Below are 14,664 nucleotides of genomic sequence, written 5' to 3' on the forward strand. Positions count from 1 at the left end.
AGGTCTTCAGAGTCTTTAGGAATTCAAAAAGTAAGAAGAAGGCTCTTATGTGTAACAGCAGGTCGTTCCTCTCTTTAGGAGTGATGTAGGAGAAGGATCAACCGCCTGATCTGGTTTTCCTTATGCGTGAGATGTGTGCAAGTAGGAGTCTGGATGAGTAGAGGTGGCTGGAAGGTTTGTGAAAGCAGATACGATTGTTGAGGTCTGCTGGGCCAGTGTCATGCAGTGCCTTGAAAGCGTGGGTGAGGAGTTTGAATTGTGCTTGTTTGTGTATGGGATGTCAGTGGAACTCCTTCGGGTGTAGTGTGATGTGATTGCAGTGTGGGAGAGTGAGAGTGATTCTGGCCGCTGTGTTCTGAATGGTCTGCAGCCTTCAGGTGAGTTTGCTGTTGATCCTAGCATTCAGGGTGTTCCCATAGATAAGCTTTGTTGTGACAAGCATGTGCATGATGGTTTTCCGGTTGCTGATTGGGAGCCATTTGACAATCTTCCTTAGCACTTTCAGGTGTGGAAGCATGAGGCGGTGACTGGTTTGACTTAGGCGGCCATTTTGAGTTTGCTGTTGATGACAATCTAGAGGTTCTTTGCATAGGTTGGGGGGGGGGGGTGAATCAGTCCTGGCCCTGTTGGCCACCAGGTGGATTCCATCTGTGAAATGCACTCCGCGAAGATCACAAGTTTGGTCTTTTCAGTGTTCAGCTTCAGATAGTTGGCTTTCATCCAGGGCGTGATTTCAGTTATACGGACATTAAACTTGATCTGGGTACTGGAAGTTACATGTCTTCGGCATAGGAAAGGATCTCGCTGTCATGAGAGAGGACAATGCTGGATAGAGGGATCATGTATTGAAGAGGGTCCTGCTCAAGGACAATACAATTGAAACTTCGCAAATGACATCACAGGCATCGGATGTGCACACTGCCAGGCTGACTTACTGGGTTCTTCCAGCCAGAAAGAGCAGATCCATAGAAGCACAAGTATTTCGATTCCACTGTCTGAAAGGGATTGGATGATGATGGTGTGGGAGAATTTCAAATACCGCATAGAGTTCCAGGAAAATGAGGGCTTCATGTCTCCTCCATCCAGAGACATGCGGAAGTCAACAGCAAAAACAAAAATATTCCATTTCACCATGGTGCCATGTGTCATTGCGCACCTCATTCATCTGATGGCCTATTTCTGGCAGTGTGTACACCCACCTACACTGGCAGCAGGTTGCTATTAGAGGCAAATGCGCTGTCAGGCATTCATTAGTATTGGCTGTGTCAGTCCCCAGTATCCGATTTAAGCAAGTGTCTGCTCTGTGGAGAGTCACTTTTCTAAGGTTGCTGCCATAATCACGGCCCCATGCCCTGCACCAATAAGTAAGTGCATAATATATATGTATCTTTAAAAGGGTATGGCCCCAAAGGTTTTCCCGCTGCTACGTAAAAAGTTCTTAAGAGTTAAACAGGGCAGTGATTGTGATAAAAGAGTTGAGTCAGGACTGGAGAAGAGTCAACAGTGTTGTAGCAGGGAAAGAAATACCATCTATTTGTAATGAACTATGAATTAAAGACAATCATAGTAATTGCTGGATTATTTACGAACGAGCTTTACTATAATGAGTCCTAGTTATTTCTTGTCCCTGCCCCCATTATATGAGTATCCCTGACTCTAAATGTGAGGAAGAGGAACAAAGTAGCAATTTTGGGTTTGTAACATAATTTCTAGTATCCACTTGAGATATTGTGATTCTAACTGGTTCAGCTTCAGAGAACAATCATTAAATAAATTAACTTAAATTGTAATAAAAAATACCAGGTTAGGCTCTAGACCTCTGCAAGTCCTAATTGTAAGGTCAAACATCGCCTTCAAATTTACATTTTAACAATGACAGGAAAGGCATTTACTCGGAATAGTGACGATCAAAATGTTTGTGGTGAAGGGATTCCAGGATTACAGCTCTGCAGTGTATAAAAACATACTCGGAACTCCACCCACTCAAATGTTGGGAGCACAAAAGCATATGCAGAAGATAACAGTGGTCTTGATTGCACTGAGGAAAGAATTCAAAAACTTTATTGACCTATAACCTGATTAGAATATGTCCGATGAGAACCAATATTGTACAGAAAGTTGTACAGAATTTTACATAGAAAACTTTACATGTCTGTACCATATACATTGTCTGTCTGCAAAAATTTCTACATCCACTGAAATACAGAATGCTCGACAAGCTTGTTTTCTTTGTTACCACCGGTAAGGATACATGTTCAATTAATGTAATCGTCCTTGGGCAAACGAAGCCAAACAAGATCCCTTACTTAATTTAATTAACATCAAAATTCTGTACAGAGTGAAATCTACATCAACCAATAAGGAACGGTCCGAGGCAGCAGAGAAAACTATATTGTCTGCAGCGATTCAAGTTTCGAGTACTTGATGGATTGTTTTTCAATTTCTCATCGAATTCTCAAAATCCCTAAAACGTGCATCACAGCAGGTGTTTTGCATTGTTATACATCCTTTCTTGTGTCAGCAACGCTAAAAATTCATTCTGGATTATACGATGCCCCGAAAATTGGAAGAAAACTAAAGGCTTTTCAAACCCCTCCCCTCAAAACATTTTTCTAGTGCAATGTTCAAATAAAATGTATTGGGTCGCCAGCAAATCAATAAGAAAATACAGAAATAAAATTACACAGTGCAGGAAGAATTACATAGTGTTTAAGATTTTATATTACAGATTTGCATCTCTGTACATATTTTCACAGAAGGATGGTTACCGATATCTCAGACGTTCTGAGTGTGCAAAAAGTTTCTGAATAAAAATAACCGAAGTAGTCGCTAGATTTTTTTTGCAAATAACAATATATTTATCATTAATTTTTCCACAATAAACATGTAGTCCTTCAGAATACAGCTGTCCTTAGTTGTATATCTTACAAAAGTTCCAATAGTAGCATGTGTGTCGTTCTTTGGGTAAAGTCTCCTCCTGAGCCAGCCACAGAACAAAAACTGGTTTACTGTTGTGTAGAACAGTATGAACCCTCGAGCCCAGCTTGAGGCCTTGGATGGGTTCTGATCTGCCTCTGTGGCTTGCTGAGCAATGGCCGTGGTGACAGAGCACAGGGCGGCGAGTCCATCAGCAGGCAACAGAGAGAGGCTGGAGTGCTGCACGGTGTAGAGCTCAAAGTATCTGTACCGCACCTTGAACCTGAGATACAGGTCACCTGGCAAAGAAACTGCGAAGCGTAATGAACGTATTAGGGGGAAACCAGAATGAAAAGCTCCGCCTGAAGGTTCCATCTCCTCTTATCCTCTTACTACAGTAAAAGTGACAGGCTGATGCTACTGCTCGTTTGTGGCAAGCTCTTGGTCTGGTAGCTGGGAGATCTGGAAAACACCTCCAATCCGCAGGAAAAACCTCCGGAGAACGGCTCGTAGTTCAGGGATCAGGTCAAACTGCATAATTTCACACAACAGAGGATAGTAGAAAGATGCATGGGCTTTAAACTGAAAGAGAAAAGTCAAAACAGAAATCAAGTATTATTTGCTAGTGATAAACTGTCAGTACTCTGCAAGAACAGCAAACGTGAGACAACGTTTCTGGTGTGCACTGTACATACCCAAAATCAAATATTGTTGGTTCACCGTATACGCATAAAAACAAGCACACACACCAACTATTAACTGAGTGAAACAAGCATCAAACCCATCTCACTTCGCACGCCAAAGCAAATCGAGATTTGCTATACAGTTTTATGTTTTTAAATGTAGAAAGCTAATAAAGCAATTCAATGATAACTTGATCATAAAAGTGCAGATAAAATACATACAGAGCACAGTTGGTAAAAACAATAAATAGTGGACAGATAATATTATAACAATTGATTAAAGTGAGAGGTTATCATGAACCAAATAGCATGAGATTTAAAAAAAATTGATCAGAGGTATTAACATTGATATCAGGCAAAGCCTTTCCTTCTGCGCCACATACCATGTAAAAAAACGAGATACAGCAAAGACTATAGGGGGCGAGGTATCATACATTAGAACTCTACACGCCTGCATGCAGTGTCTGAAGCCCAAGTTCCTACATAGTGGCATCAACCAGCATTTTCTTATTGCTGCATACGCTGGGCAGAAGAACATAACATGAGGAACATCTTCTCGTGTGTGATTACATGCGGGGCAGGTTCCATTTTCTGCTTCAGCCCATTTCGTAGTAAATGCCCTGATAGGCAGGCAGCCATGCCTCAGTTGGGTATATAGCTTCCTCGCAAGAGGGGGTTGGATTATGTCTAGAAATTCCTCTAGTCGTGAGTCTGATTTTACTAGGAGAAATTCAACAGTCAGCCTGCCCTGGGTTATTGATCGGGCAAGAAGATTTTGTCACTTTTTGTCAGATTTTGTCAACAAGGTTAGCAGCTCCAACCTGGGCATCCTCGGGCAGCTCAACTCGGGGGTCTCCCAAAGCTGTGGCAAGCCTACCTGAGTGGTAAGGACCTTGATATGAAGTAGCCAAGGGATATTTTTATTTTTTATTTGTCCCCAAACCTCCGAGAATTCTTCTCTATAGGGGGCCAGTTCCGGTACTGACCAGAACCTCCTCTAGTAGAGCAAGGGCCGAACAGTTGCCAGTTCCTCTATGGACTCCAACCCCAGATCCAGTCGCAAGGGGGTAAGTGGTGTGCTCTGTGGTAAGCCCACCAAATTCCTCATAAAGAACTGTTCGACCCTCAAAAGGCTGGATGTGTTCTTATGTCCCCAGAACTCGGCACCATACATTGAAGCTGTTCTGGCCTGAAGTCCATAGATTTCAAGAACCGGGGCAACCGGCTTAAAATCTGATGTTCTATGAAGCTTACTAATACCCCCTACTATTTGCGATAGTCTAAGAGCTGATTTAGTGGCCCCAGTCAAAATCTTCCGTCAAGGTGATACCAAGGTAGACGAAAGTTTTGACCCGTTCCAGAGGAATACTACTCAGGACGGGATTTGGGCGGGTCTGCCTCGGGGGATTGAATATCATATACTTGGTTTTATCCAAGTTGACCTCCAGTCCACGTGAGGCACAGAATGTTGCGAACCTGTCCAAAGTGCGCTGGATGCCTGATGAATGTTTTGGATAACAGCAAAGTGTCATCCGCAAACATCAGAGCAGGCACCCGCCCAGTGCCCAACCAAGGAGCATCGTTGTCCTTTACAGCATTTAGGACATCCACGAGGCCATTGATGTAGAGGCAGAATAACGTGGGAGCCAGGACGCACCCCTGTCGCACACCCTTGGAGACAGGGAATCGGGCTGAGAGATCACCATGTCCCCCACACCTAACTTGGGCATAATTGCCAACATGCAGTCCAATCAAGATGTTCAAAGGTAGGGCGGGAGGCCCAGATCTGCCAACACTTTCCACAGTTTCTCCCTGGGGACAAGATCAAAAGCGGCCCGCAGGTCCATAAAAACAAGGTAGAGGCTGCCACCCTCCACTCTTGCAGTTTTCCAGAATAGGAATACAAAACATTCCCTCGTGGGCTCACCATAATTTCTCAAATAGTATTACTCAAATGCTTTCAAAGAACAAGAATTTTTCCTTCAGATCAACACAGGTACACTTGTTTCAAAATATATTTAGTATTTTTATTCATTTTTTGGCATATATATCAAAATTACTTTTCTTATTCCTTTTCAATCTTCAATATATTGTTTTTTCCATTGCATTGGTTTAAAAAAAATGTTTTACTCATTGTGTACATAATTTAGAAATCAAATATGAAATTAGTTTTCTCTTAAAAACAAACAACAATACCCCGAAAACCACACACCAATCACCAAACATACACTACTCATTCATACATCTTCAAACACTTCACTTGATAGCCAGGACAATCTCTTTTTCTGTAGTTGAGATAGCACAGATTGTATAGGTGACTCTTCACGCCAGGTCGATGCGCGTTTCGGTGGTCTTGTACCACCTTCCTCAGGACCAACAGATAAAAGTTTGCCTCTTTATGGTGTGGCTACAGGGTATCCTCTGAGGACACTCTGGGCATGTGTAATTAGATGGCGTTTGGCTGAGCTGACACAACCCTTCAGTAATATTCCAAAATGCAAATTAGGATGGAATATGCGTTGCCTTCTATCTTGTATTAATATTCAGCGAAGCCAATCTCAATTATAATATACTTGTAATTTTTCAGAGATATCTTCATTAGCTTGTACCTCCAGATTATTATTTTTGATTCATCATGACAGTATTCAAAGATCAACCGTTTGTTTACTTTTTCGAGTCCTTCCAAGGGGTCACCATGCCCGACACGCCATAAAAACGCCAAGGGGGTACAAGGTACAAGCTAATGAAGATATCTCTGAAAAATTGAAAGTATATTATAATTGAGATTGGCTTCGCTGAATATTATTACAAGATAGAAGGCAACGCATATTCCATCCTAATTTGCATTTTGGAATATCACTGAAGGGTTGTGTCAGCTCAGCCAAACGCCATCTAATTACACATGCCCTGAGTGTCCTCAGAGGATACCCTGTAGCCACACCATAAAGAGGCAAACTATTATCTGTTGGTCCTGAGGAAGGTGGTACAAGTCCACCGAAACGCTAGTCGGGCTGGCGTGAAGAGTCACCTATACTATCTGTGCTATCTCAACTTCAGAAAAAAAGATTGTCCTGGCTATCAAGTGAAGTGTTTGTAGATGTATGAATGAGTAGTGTATGTTTGGTGATAGGTGTGTGGTTTTCGGGGTATTGTTGTTTGTTTTTAAGAGAAAACTAATTTCATATTTGATTTCTAAATTATGTACACAATGAGTAAAAATGTTTTTTTAAATCAATGCAATGAAAAAAACAATATATTGAAGATTGAAAATGAATAGGAAAAGTCATTTTGATATATATGCCAAAAAATGAATAAAAATAATAAATATATTTTGAAACAAGTGTACCTGTGTTGATCTGAAGAAATTTTTTTTTTGTTATTTGAAAGCAGTTGAGTAATACCATTTGAGAAATTATGGTGAGGCCACGAGGGAATGTTTTGTATTGTTGTTGATGCTGTCCCCTCTTTTCCCTGGCCAAAAATTACCTAACAGAGGGGGTCCCAAATTTATGCTGTTGTTTTCCACAATAGGACCTGGAGCCGAAATATTTGATCCAAGGTTGAGATGCCTGACCTAAACCCGGCCTGAAGTGTAGTCAATATTTCGTTTGCCTCTATCCACCCAAGGATCCTGTCCAGTATGATCCTACCCATTAGTTTTTGTGTTGTATCTATAAGGCTAATGGGCCTATAATTTGAAGGGGTTAGCGGACAACCCTTCTTGTAAATGGGGACGATCTCAGCTCCCAGCCAGGTGTCTGGTGGATCAAACCCCATGAGGACTGCATTAAACAAGATAACCAGGTATGGTGCCCATATTTTAGGTTGGAAACGAAATAGTCATATTTGAATGATAGTCCTATCATTTGTAGCTGTCCCGCTTTAATAGTCGAACGTAGGAGGCTGCTGAGGTCGGACTTTAATAGTCAAATTATTCGAACACGTCGACAAGCAGTTATAGCCAGTTTACAAGGAGAAAGTTTGCAATTCACGGGCAGACTTTTTAAATTTATAGAAATAGTGGAGAAGAAACTGATTAACTGTGGATAATGAGGATTGTTTTATGTTTGGTTTTTATGAATTGATGAATAGTACTTTTTAATTATATGGTTTTTAAATAAGGATATGGAATTGATTATGCATGAAATGTAAGAAGAATTGTATAAAGGTGTTTTTAATTGTAAGTTTTTACTAACTGAACAATACATTTTTCATTCATTTTATTCATTGCATAAAGAATCGGGCATTTTTCACCAAAATATTTATTCTCCTTTCAATAGTCAACATTGGCTTGAGGCTGAAAGAATAATTCGATCTATGGTGTGTGAAGGTTTCAGAAATAATAACCATGTTTTGGGTCATCCCAATGTTGAAATAACAAGTGTGGTGTATGTGTGACGCTTTATTAGCCATTGTGTTGCTGCTCCCGACCCCTCCCGCCCGTCCAGGGACTACACCACCCACCAGGACTTGCGGCCAGGACGCCGCCTATGCTGCTGAAGCGCCCGGTGGCGCTCAAATCCAGCTGGGAGCACCGCCTCGCGGGACGCGGGCGGCGCCGGGCTAAGCCCGGGCAAAGGGCGGACCGTCTGTGGCCGTCAGGGGCCAGAAGAGGCCGTGCCATCCCCCTAACACTTGCAAGGATAATTGCGAAGAGCGGACAATTACACAAAGGTACTGTTATTTGGAACTATCATTTAGTGGACAATCCTGTATCTAATTCCTTTTTCTAGCATCGGGTGAGAGTATTGGGTGTACAAGGATTAGCCACACCCTGCCATTGTAAAAAAATGAGTCATACGGGCAAAAACCATAAGCTGGTAACTTCTCGCCCCATGACCAGGCATCAGGCTGCGACAACACAACCCCTTCCCCCCTAACGGCTATTGATAAGATGCTCCAGAAAACCATTGTGGTAGTGGCAACTGCAATAGAAAACACAGAGAGGAGATTATCAATTACTCCTGCTGTCCCTCCGCTACAGCAAGTGGGGGACTATTCAGCAGTTACAATTAACCCCCCTGACTCTAGTTTCTTTCTCACATCATCCTTTGCTGAGTTGCCATGTGCCCAGGTATATAGATGTAAATGTTAGCGTCTCTCTCCCAGATTCTCCCTCGCCCTGAAATCAATGTAGCCTCCAAACCGTGTCTTAGAAGCAAGAAAACTAAGTTGCCCAAAAAAAAACCAATAATTAAAAGGACTATGTCCAAACATGATTCTCTACTAGTCACTGCTGGCCCCACCTTGTTGCCGATTTCCAGGCTCAGACTGAGCAGATTATTGGCACACAAATCAAACCTTTGGTATCCAGGCTTGATAGATTAGTTTCCACACTTAATAATATGGGTTTAGGGAAAATACAGTCTATCAGCCCATTTGGGAAGCATGCTTCCAGAGAGGTTGGTGCCATTCCAAAGCCCACTCCCCAAGGTAGGACCACTCTGCCTAATAATAGTGTTACTGGGAATTTGGGCACACAACTAGTTTTGAGCACTACAGAATCCATCCCTGACCTGCTAGCCTTCCACCCAGCAATACTATTCCTGCTGAAATCTCTCAGGCTACAAGAAATCCTACCCCTATACCTGGTAAAATACAGCCTACGACTAGGGATGGAAAAATGGGAACTGAAAACAACAGAATGACGAGGGGGGCCCCTGATTCGGTGAGAAGCCACTCTGACCAAATAAATTCAACTAGTGGAAATGCACTACTTAGAGGTTCCTCATTGGAGTGACCGGCCATCGATCTCCCCCGGAATCTCTACCTTATGTTGTAGTGCTAGCGGGGGTTCCTCCCCAACTCAGGGAAAAAGCGAAGATTACACAGACTTAAAAAACAAAGGCATACATTGGCTTAATGCCAACAGGCCTTCACCCCCTAATGCTTCAGGTGAAATACTTTCTGTTAGAAGAATAGAATGGATTGGGAGCGGACCCAAAAGTGTTGCAGGAAATTGTGTAGTATGCAAATGCTACTTACCAGTATGCATCTGTTCTTGGCATGTAGGGCTGCTGACATTCATATCTGTGCATAGTCCGCCACCTAGTGTTGGGTCCGGATGATTGCACATTGTTGTCCTGGAAGAGTCTTCGAAGTATCACGAGATAGGTGGCTCCTCCCCTGGACTACAGTGCGCATGGGCATCGCCTCCATCCCCAGATTGTTTTTAGCCATTGGCAGAGATGGAGTGAGAAGTGAGTGATGACCATGCTATGAGCATATATGTGTATATGAATACATACTGCAGCTGCTACAGGCGCCGGGGAGGAGGGTGGGCGATATGAATGTCAGCAGCCCTACATGCCAAGAACAGATGCATACTGGTAAGTAGCATTTGCAGTTCGAGGCATGTGGGCTGCTGAATTCATATCTGTGCATAGAATACATAGCAGTCCCTCCATTAGCGGCGGCCGCCCGTGCCAGCTGCAGCAGTCTGAAAAAGTGTTTTTAGAACAGCCTGACCAACAGCTGCCTGTTGTTTTGAATGCACGTCTACACAGTAGTGCTTAGTGAAAGTATGAGTGGTAGACCATGTGGCTGCTCTACAGATGTCTTCTAAGGGAATGTTACCTAAGAAAGCCATAGAGGCCCCCAACTTCCTAGTGGAGTGGGCCCTCGGTGGTATAGTGAGAGTGCGCTTTGCTTTAGCGTAGCAGATCTGAATGCACTTTACTATCCATCTAGCTATTCCTGCTTTGGAGATTGCATTTCCCTTGTGTTGTGTGGCAAAAGCAACAAAAAGTTGTTGGGTTTTGCGGAAATCTTTTGTCCTGTCCACATAATACATCAAAGCCCTTTTTACATCAAGGGTGTGGAGCATCCGCTCCGCCAGCGTCTCTGGGTTTTGGAAAAACACCGGCAATTCAATGGTTTGGTTTATGTGAAAGTGTGAGACCACTTTTGGTAAGAACTTAGGGTTAGTGCGGAGCACCACCCTGTTAGCATGTACCTGGAAGAAAGGTTCTTGGATGGTGAGCGCCTGCAGTTCGCTGACCCTCCGTAGCGATGTGATTGCTACTAGGAACGCAACCTTCCAGGTTAAAAATTGCAGCTCGCAAGAGTGTAGTGGCTCAAAGGGAGGACCCATCAGCCTTGTAAGAACCACATTGAGGTTCCATTCCGGAGCTGGTGGAGTCCTTGGTGGAATGACTCTTTTGAGTCCTTCCAGAAAAGCCTTGATAGCAGGGACCTTGAAGAGTGACAGGTGCTGCCTATTCTGAAGGTATGCTGCCATAGCCGACAGGTGAATGCGGATGGAAGAGTAAGCTAGATTACAACGATACAGGTGAAAGAGGTAGCATATGATGTTTTGAATGGAAGCGTCTAGCGGGTCAATGCTGTGCTCCACGCAGTAGACGACAAACCTCTTCCATTTAGCCGCATAACAAGCTCTAGTAGTGGGCTTTCTTGCCTCCCGAATAATGTCCATGCAATCGGGAGGAAGATTAAGGTAGCCAAACTCTAGGACTTCAGGAGCCAGATCGCCAGGTTGAGCTGTTGCGGATCTGGGTGCTGAATGTCGCCATGGCTCTGCGTCAGAAGGCTGGGAGTGAGATGAAGCCTTTGATGCGGTACCACGGAGAGTTCCAGAAACGTGGTGTACCACGGTTGGCGAGCCCACGTTGGAGCAACCAGGATGAGCGTCATCGAGTGTTGCCTGAGCTTGCGTGCCACCAGCGATATCAGAGGTGCTGGGGGAAAAGCGTACGCAAATCTGCCTGACCAGTTCATCCACATCGCATTGCCCTGTGATTGGGGGTGTGGGAATCTGGCGGCGAAGCTTTGGCATTTTGCGTTCTCCTTTGTGGCGAACAGGTCTATCTCTGGATGACCCCACCTTTGGAAGTACGGTTGGAGTACTGATGGATGTAACTCCCACTCGTGCATCTGATGGCTGTGTCTGCTGAGCAGATCCGCCATTTGATTGTCCTTGCCTGGGAGATGTTCTGCCATGAGAAAGATGTTCCTCTGAATGGCCCACTTCCACATGCTCTGAGCCAGATGAGACAGCTGTGGAGAGTGTGTGCCTCCCTGCTTCTGGATGTAGTACATGGCCGTCATGTTGTCCGTCCGGATCAACACGACCTTGTTGCACAGATGTACTTTGAACGCCTTTAAGGCCATGAAGATTGCCATCAGTTCCAACACATTGATGTGCATCTTCCTTTGCTGAAGTGTCCATAGTCCCTGCACAGTGTAGTGGAGTACATGCGCTCCCCATCCCTGGAGAGAGGCGTCCGTTGTCAGGATGATCTGTGGGACAGGCTCTTGGAATGGTCGGCCCTTGCAAAGGTTTTGTGGATTCCACCAATGCAGAGAGTTGTATGCCCGACCGCTCACCAACACTAGGTCTGTTAGTTGCCCATGAGCCTGAGTCCACTGACGTGCTAGGCACTCCTGAAGCGGACGCATATGTAGTCTCGCGTGCGGGACAATGGAGATGCAGGAGGCCATCATGCCTATCAACTGCATGAACACCTTCGCCGGAAGCGAGTGCTGGGGTCTGAACCGTTGGATCAGCGCCTGGATACTGGCGATTCTCACTGAATTCGGCTGCGCAGTGGCTGCCAGAGTATCGATCGTCGCGCCCAGATACTGTCGCACGTGGGCGGGCTGGAGATGGGACTTTGGGTAGTTCAGAGAGAATCCCAGATCGTGCAGGAGATGAATGGTGCGTGACACGTGGTCCACGCACTGCTGCTCCGTCTTTGCCTGAATAAGCCAGTCGTCTAGATACGGAAAGACATGGATGTGCTGGCGACGGAGATGCGCCGCCACAGTCGCTAGGCACTTTGTAAATACTCTCGGTGCCGTGGTGACCCCGAACGGCAGGACTCTGAACTGGTAATGCTGGTCTAAGATCTTGAATCTGAGATACTTTCTGTGTGAAGGATGCAGGGGAATATGGAAATAGGCATCCTTCAGATCCAGCGTTGCTAGGAAGTCCCCTTGCTGAAGCAGGGGAAGCACCTGCTGCAATGTGAGCATATGGAAGTGCTCCGAGTTGATGTACCAGTTCAGGGGCCTGAGGTCCAGGATCGGCCTGAGTGATCCGTCCTTTTTGGGGATTAGAAAATACAGGGAGTAAACTCCTGTTCCCCGTTCTTGCAATGGAACGAGCTCTATTGCCCCTTTTTGCAGCATGACCAGTACTTCTTGCTGCAACAAGGTCAAATGCTCGTCGGACATAGCACGGCCTCTTGGCGGTATGTCCGGTGGAATGGACGTAAGTTCTAGACAGTACCCGCACTGGATAATAGACCTCACCCACCTGTCCGTGGTGATGGACCTCCACGCCGGCAGGAACTGCTGGAGTCTCCCCCCGACAGGTGTCGTGTGATCGGGGGGGAGTGACAAGACGTCACTGCTTGTTGGAGGCGGTGGACCTGGAGGCATTGTTTCCACGTCCCCTGCCTTTGATATTATTGCCTCTGTAGCCACCCCTGCCCTTGTTGTTGTTATACGAGGACTGGGTGTTACCCTTGTAGTATTGCGTTGACTGGGATGCCTGGCCCCTTGAGGTGCCTCTTGAATTGGAGCGGCGAAAAGAACTCCCCCGAAACTGCTGGCTTTGCAAAGCCCCCATAGACTTGGCAGTTTCGGTATCTTTCTTCATCTTTTCTAGGGAGGCATCCACCTCAGGGCCGAACAGATGGTCAGGATTCACTGTTTGACCCAATATAGTGGTTTGTATGTCGGGTTTGAACCCAGAAATTCGAAGCCAGGCATGGCGCCTAAGTAAAACGCTAGTATTGATAGCCCTGGAGGCAGTGTCTGCCACGTCAAGGGCACATTTGATGGATGCATTTGTTATAAGTTTACCCTCCTGAATGAGCATCTCCCCCGCCTCCTTGTATTGGTCAGGCAAGTGTTGCAGGATGGCCTCTAATGTGTCGTAATGGGCCCTATCATAACGTGCAAGCAGGGCTTGGGTGTTAGAGATCCTCCATATGTTTGCTGCCTGCGCAGCAATGCGTTTGCCTGATGCCTCAAATATTTTGGATTCCTTATCTGGGGGAGGAGCATCACCAGTAGTCTGCGAATTCGCCCTTTTTCGAGCGTTGGACACCACCAGGGAGTCCAATGGCAAATGTCCCTTAATGTACGTGGGGTCCGTGGGCGCCGCCTTATACTTCCTGTCGATGCGAGGGTTGACCACCCGCGCCCGGGTGGGTTCCTTGAACACCTCCTGTGCATGCTTCAGCACCCCTTTAAGCATCGGCAGTGTCTTGACTTGTTTTTCGGCTACCGAGAAGGTGTCGACCAAGAAATCGGCATCCACGGGGTCGGAGTGCAGTTCGACGTCATGGTTCGCTGCAGCTCTCTCTATTAATGCATTGAATGCCGCCGAGTCCTCCGTCGGGGACGTCTTCGCGGCGAAAAGTTGAGTGTCCTGGGCCGACTGCGGGTCGTCTGCGTCGCCTCCTGCTGTCCAGGGCACATGCTCCTCTTCCGGATCCGAGTACGCAGGATAGTTGTACTCATCCTCTTCCTCGTCCACCTCGGGCACGGGGGAGTGTGCCGGCGAGTGTACCGGGGCCTGTGGAGACAGAGGTTCCATCAGAGCCGAAGAGTCTCTCTTGTTCTTGAGTGGAATCCTAAAAGGTTCCAAGGCCGGCTCCGATGTAATCTTTCGCTTGAGGAGCGATAATTTCCCGGTGTTGGCGTCGATGATCACCTCACGACGTTCCTCCACCGCCAGCGGTTGGAGCCGAAGCTTCGATACCACCAATGCAGCCTTCGGCGTCAACACTTCTTGAGAGTGTCCGCTCTGCTTAGGCGCGAAAGCCTTTGGCGCCGACTTGGGAGGAAGGGTAAAACGAATGGGCGTTTGTTCCTTGGCAGGCTTTGGCGTGGGCTTAGGCACCACAGTGTCCTGGCTGGAAACCACAGTAGACTGTTGGATCCGCCTTAAGGATTCTCCCACCTTCTTTGTAAGGGATGCCGAGGGCTGAACCGTCTCGAGCGACTCTTCGTCTCCGAGAGCCCGGTCGTCGGTAGGCCTCTTCTTCGGTGCCGACGCCCCATGGCCTGGCGCACCGTCGGCGTGACGCTTCTT

At 46.0% G+C, this 14,664-nt stretch overlaps 1 protein-coding gene across 1 annotated transcript in view; it reads right to left on the bottom strand.

Annotated features, from left to right (window-relative positions):
* Positions 1-2,045: 2,045 nt before the first annotated feature.
* The window catches only part of ARFGEF1 (ARF guanine nucleotide exchange factor 1), a 1,029,389-nt gene continuing 1,016,770 nt past the window's right edge, over positions 2,046-14,664 (bottom strand). Inside the window, exon 25 of the mRNA XM_086918014.1 lies at positions 2,046-3,498. Coding sequence (XP_086774140.1) covers positions 3,334-3,498 — 165 coding nt within the window. The 3' untranslated portion in view covers positions 2,046-3,333. The remainder of the gene's footprint in view (positions 3,499-14,664) is intronic.

The sequence above is a fragment of the Lissotriton vulgaris genome, chromosome 4_1 (genome assembly GCF_964263255.1).
Source record: "Lissotriton vulgaris chromosome 4_1, aLisVul1.2, whole genome shotgun sequence".
NCBI classification, from domain to species: Eukaryota; Metazoa; Chordata; class Amphibia; order Caudata; family Salamandridae; genus Lissotriton; species Lissotriton vulgaris.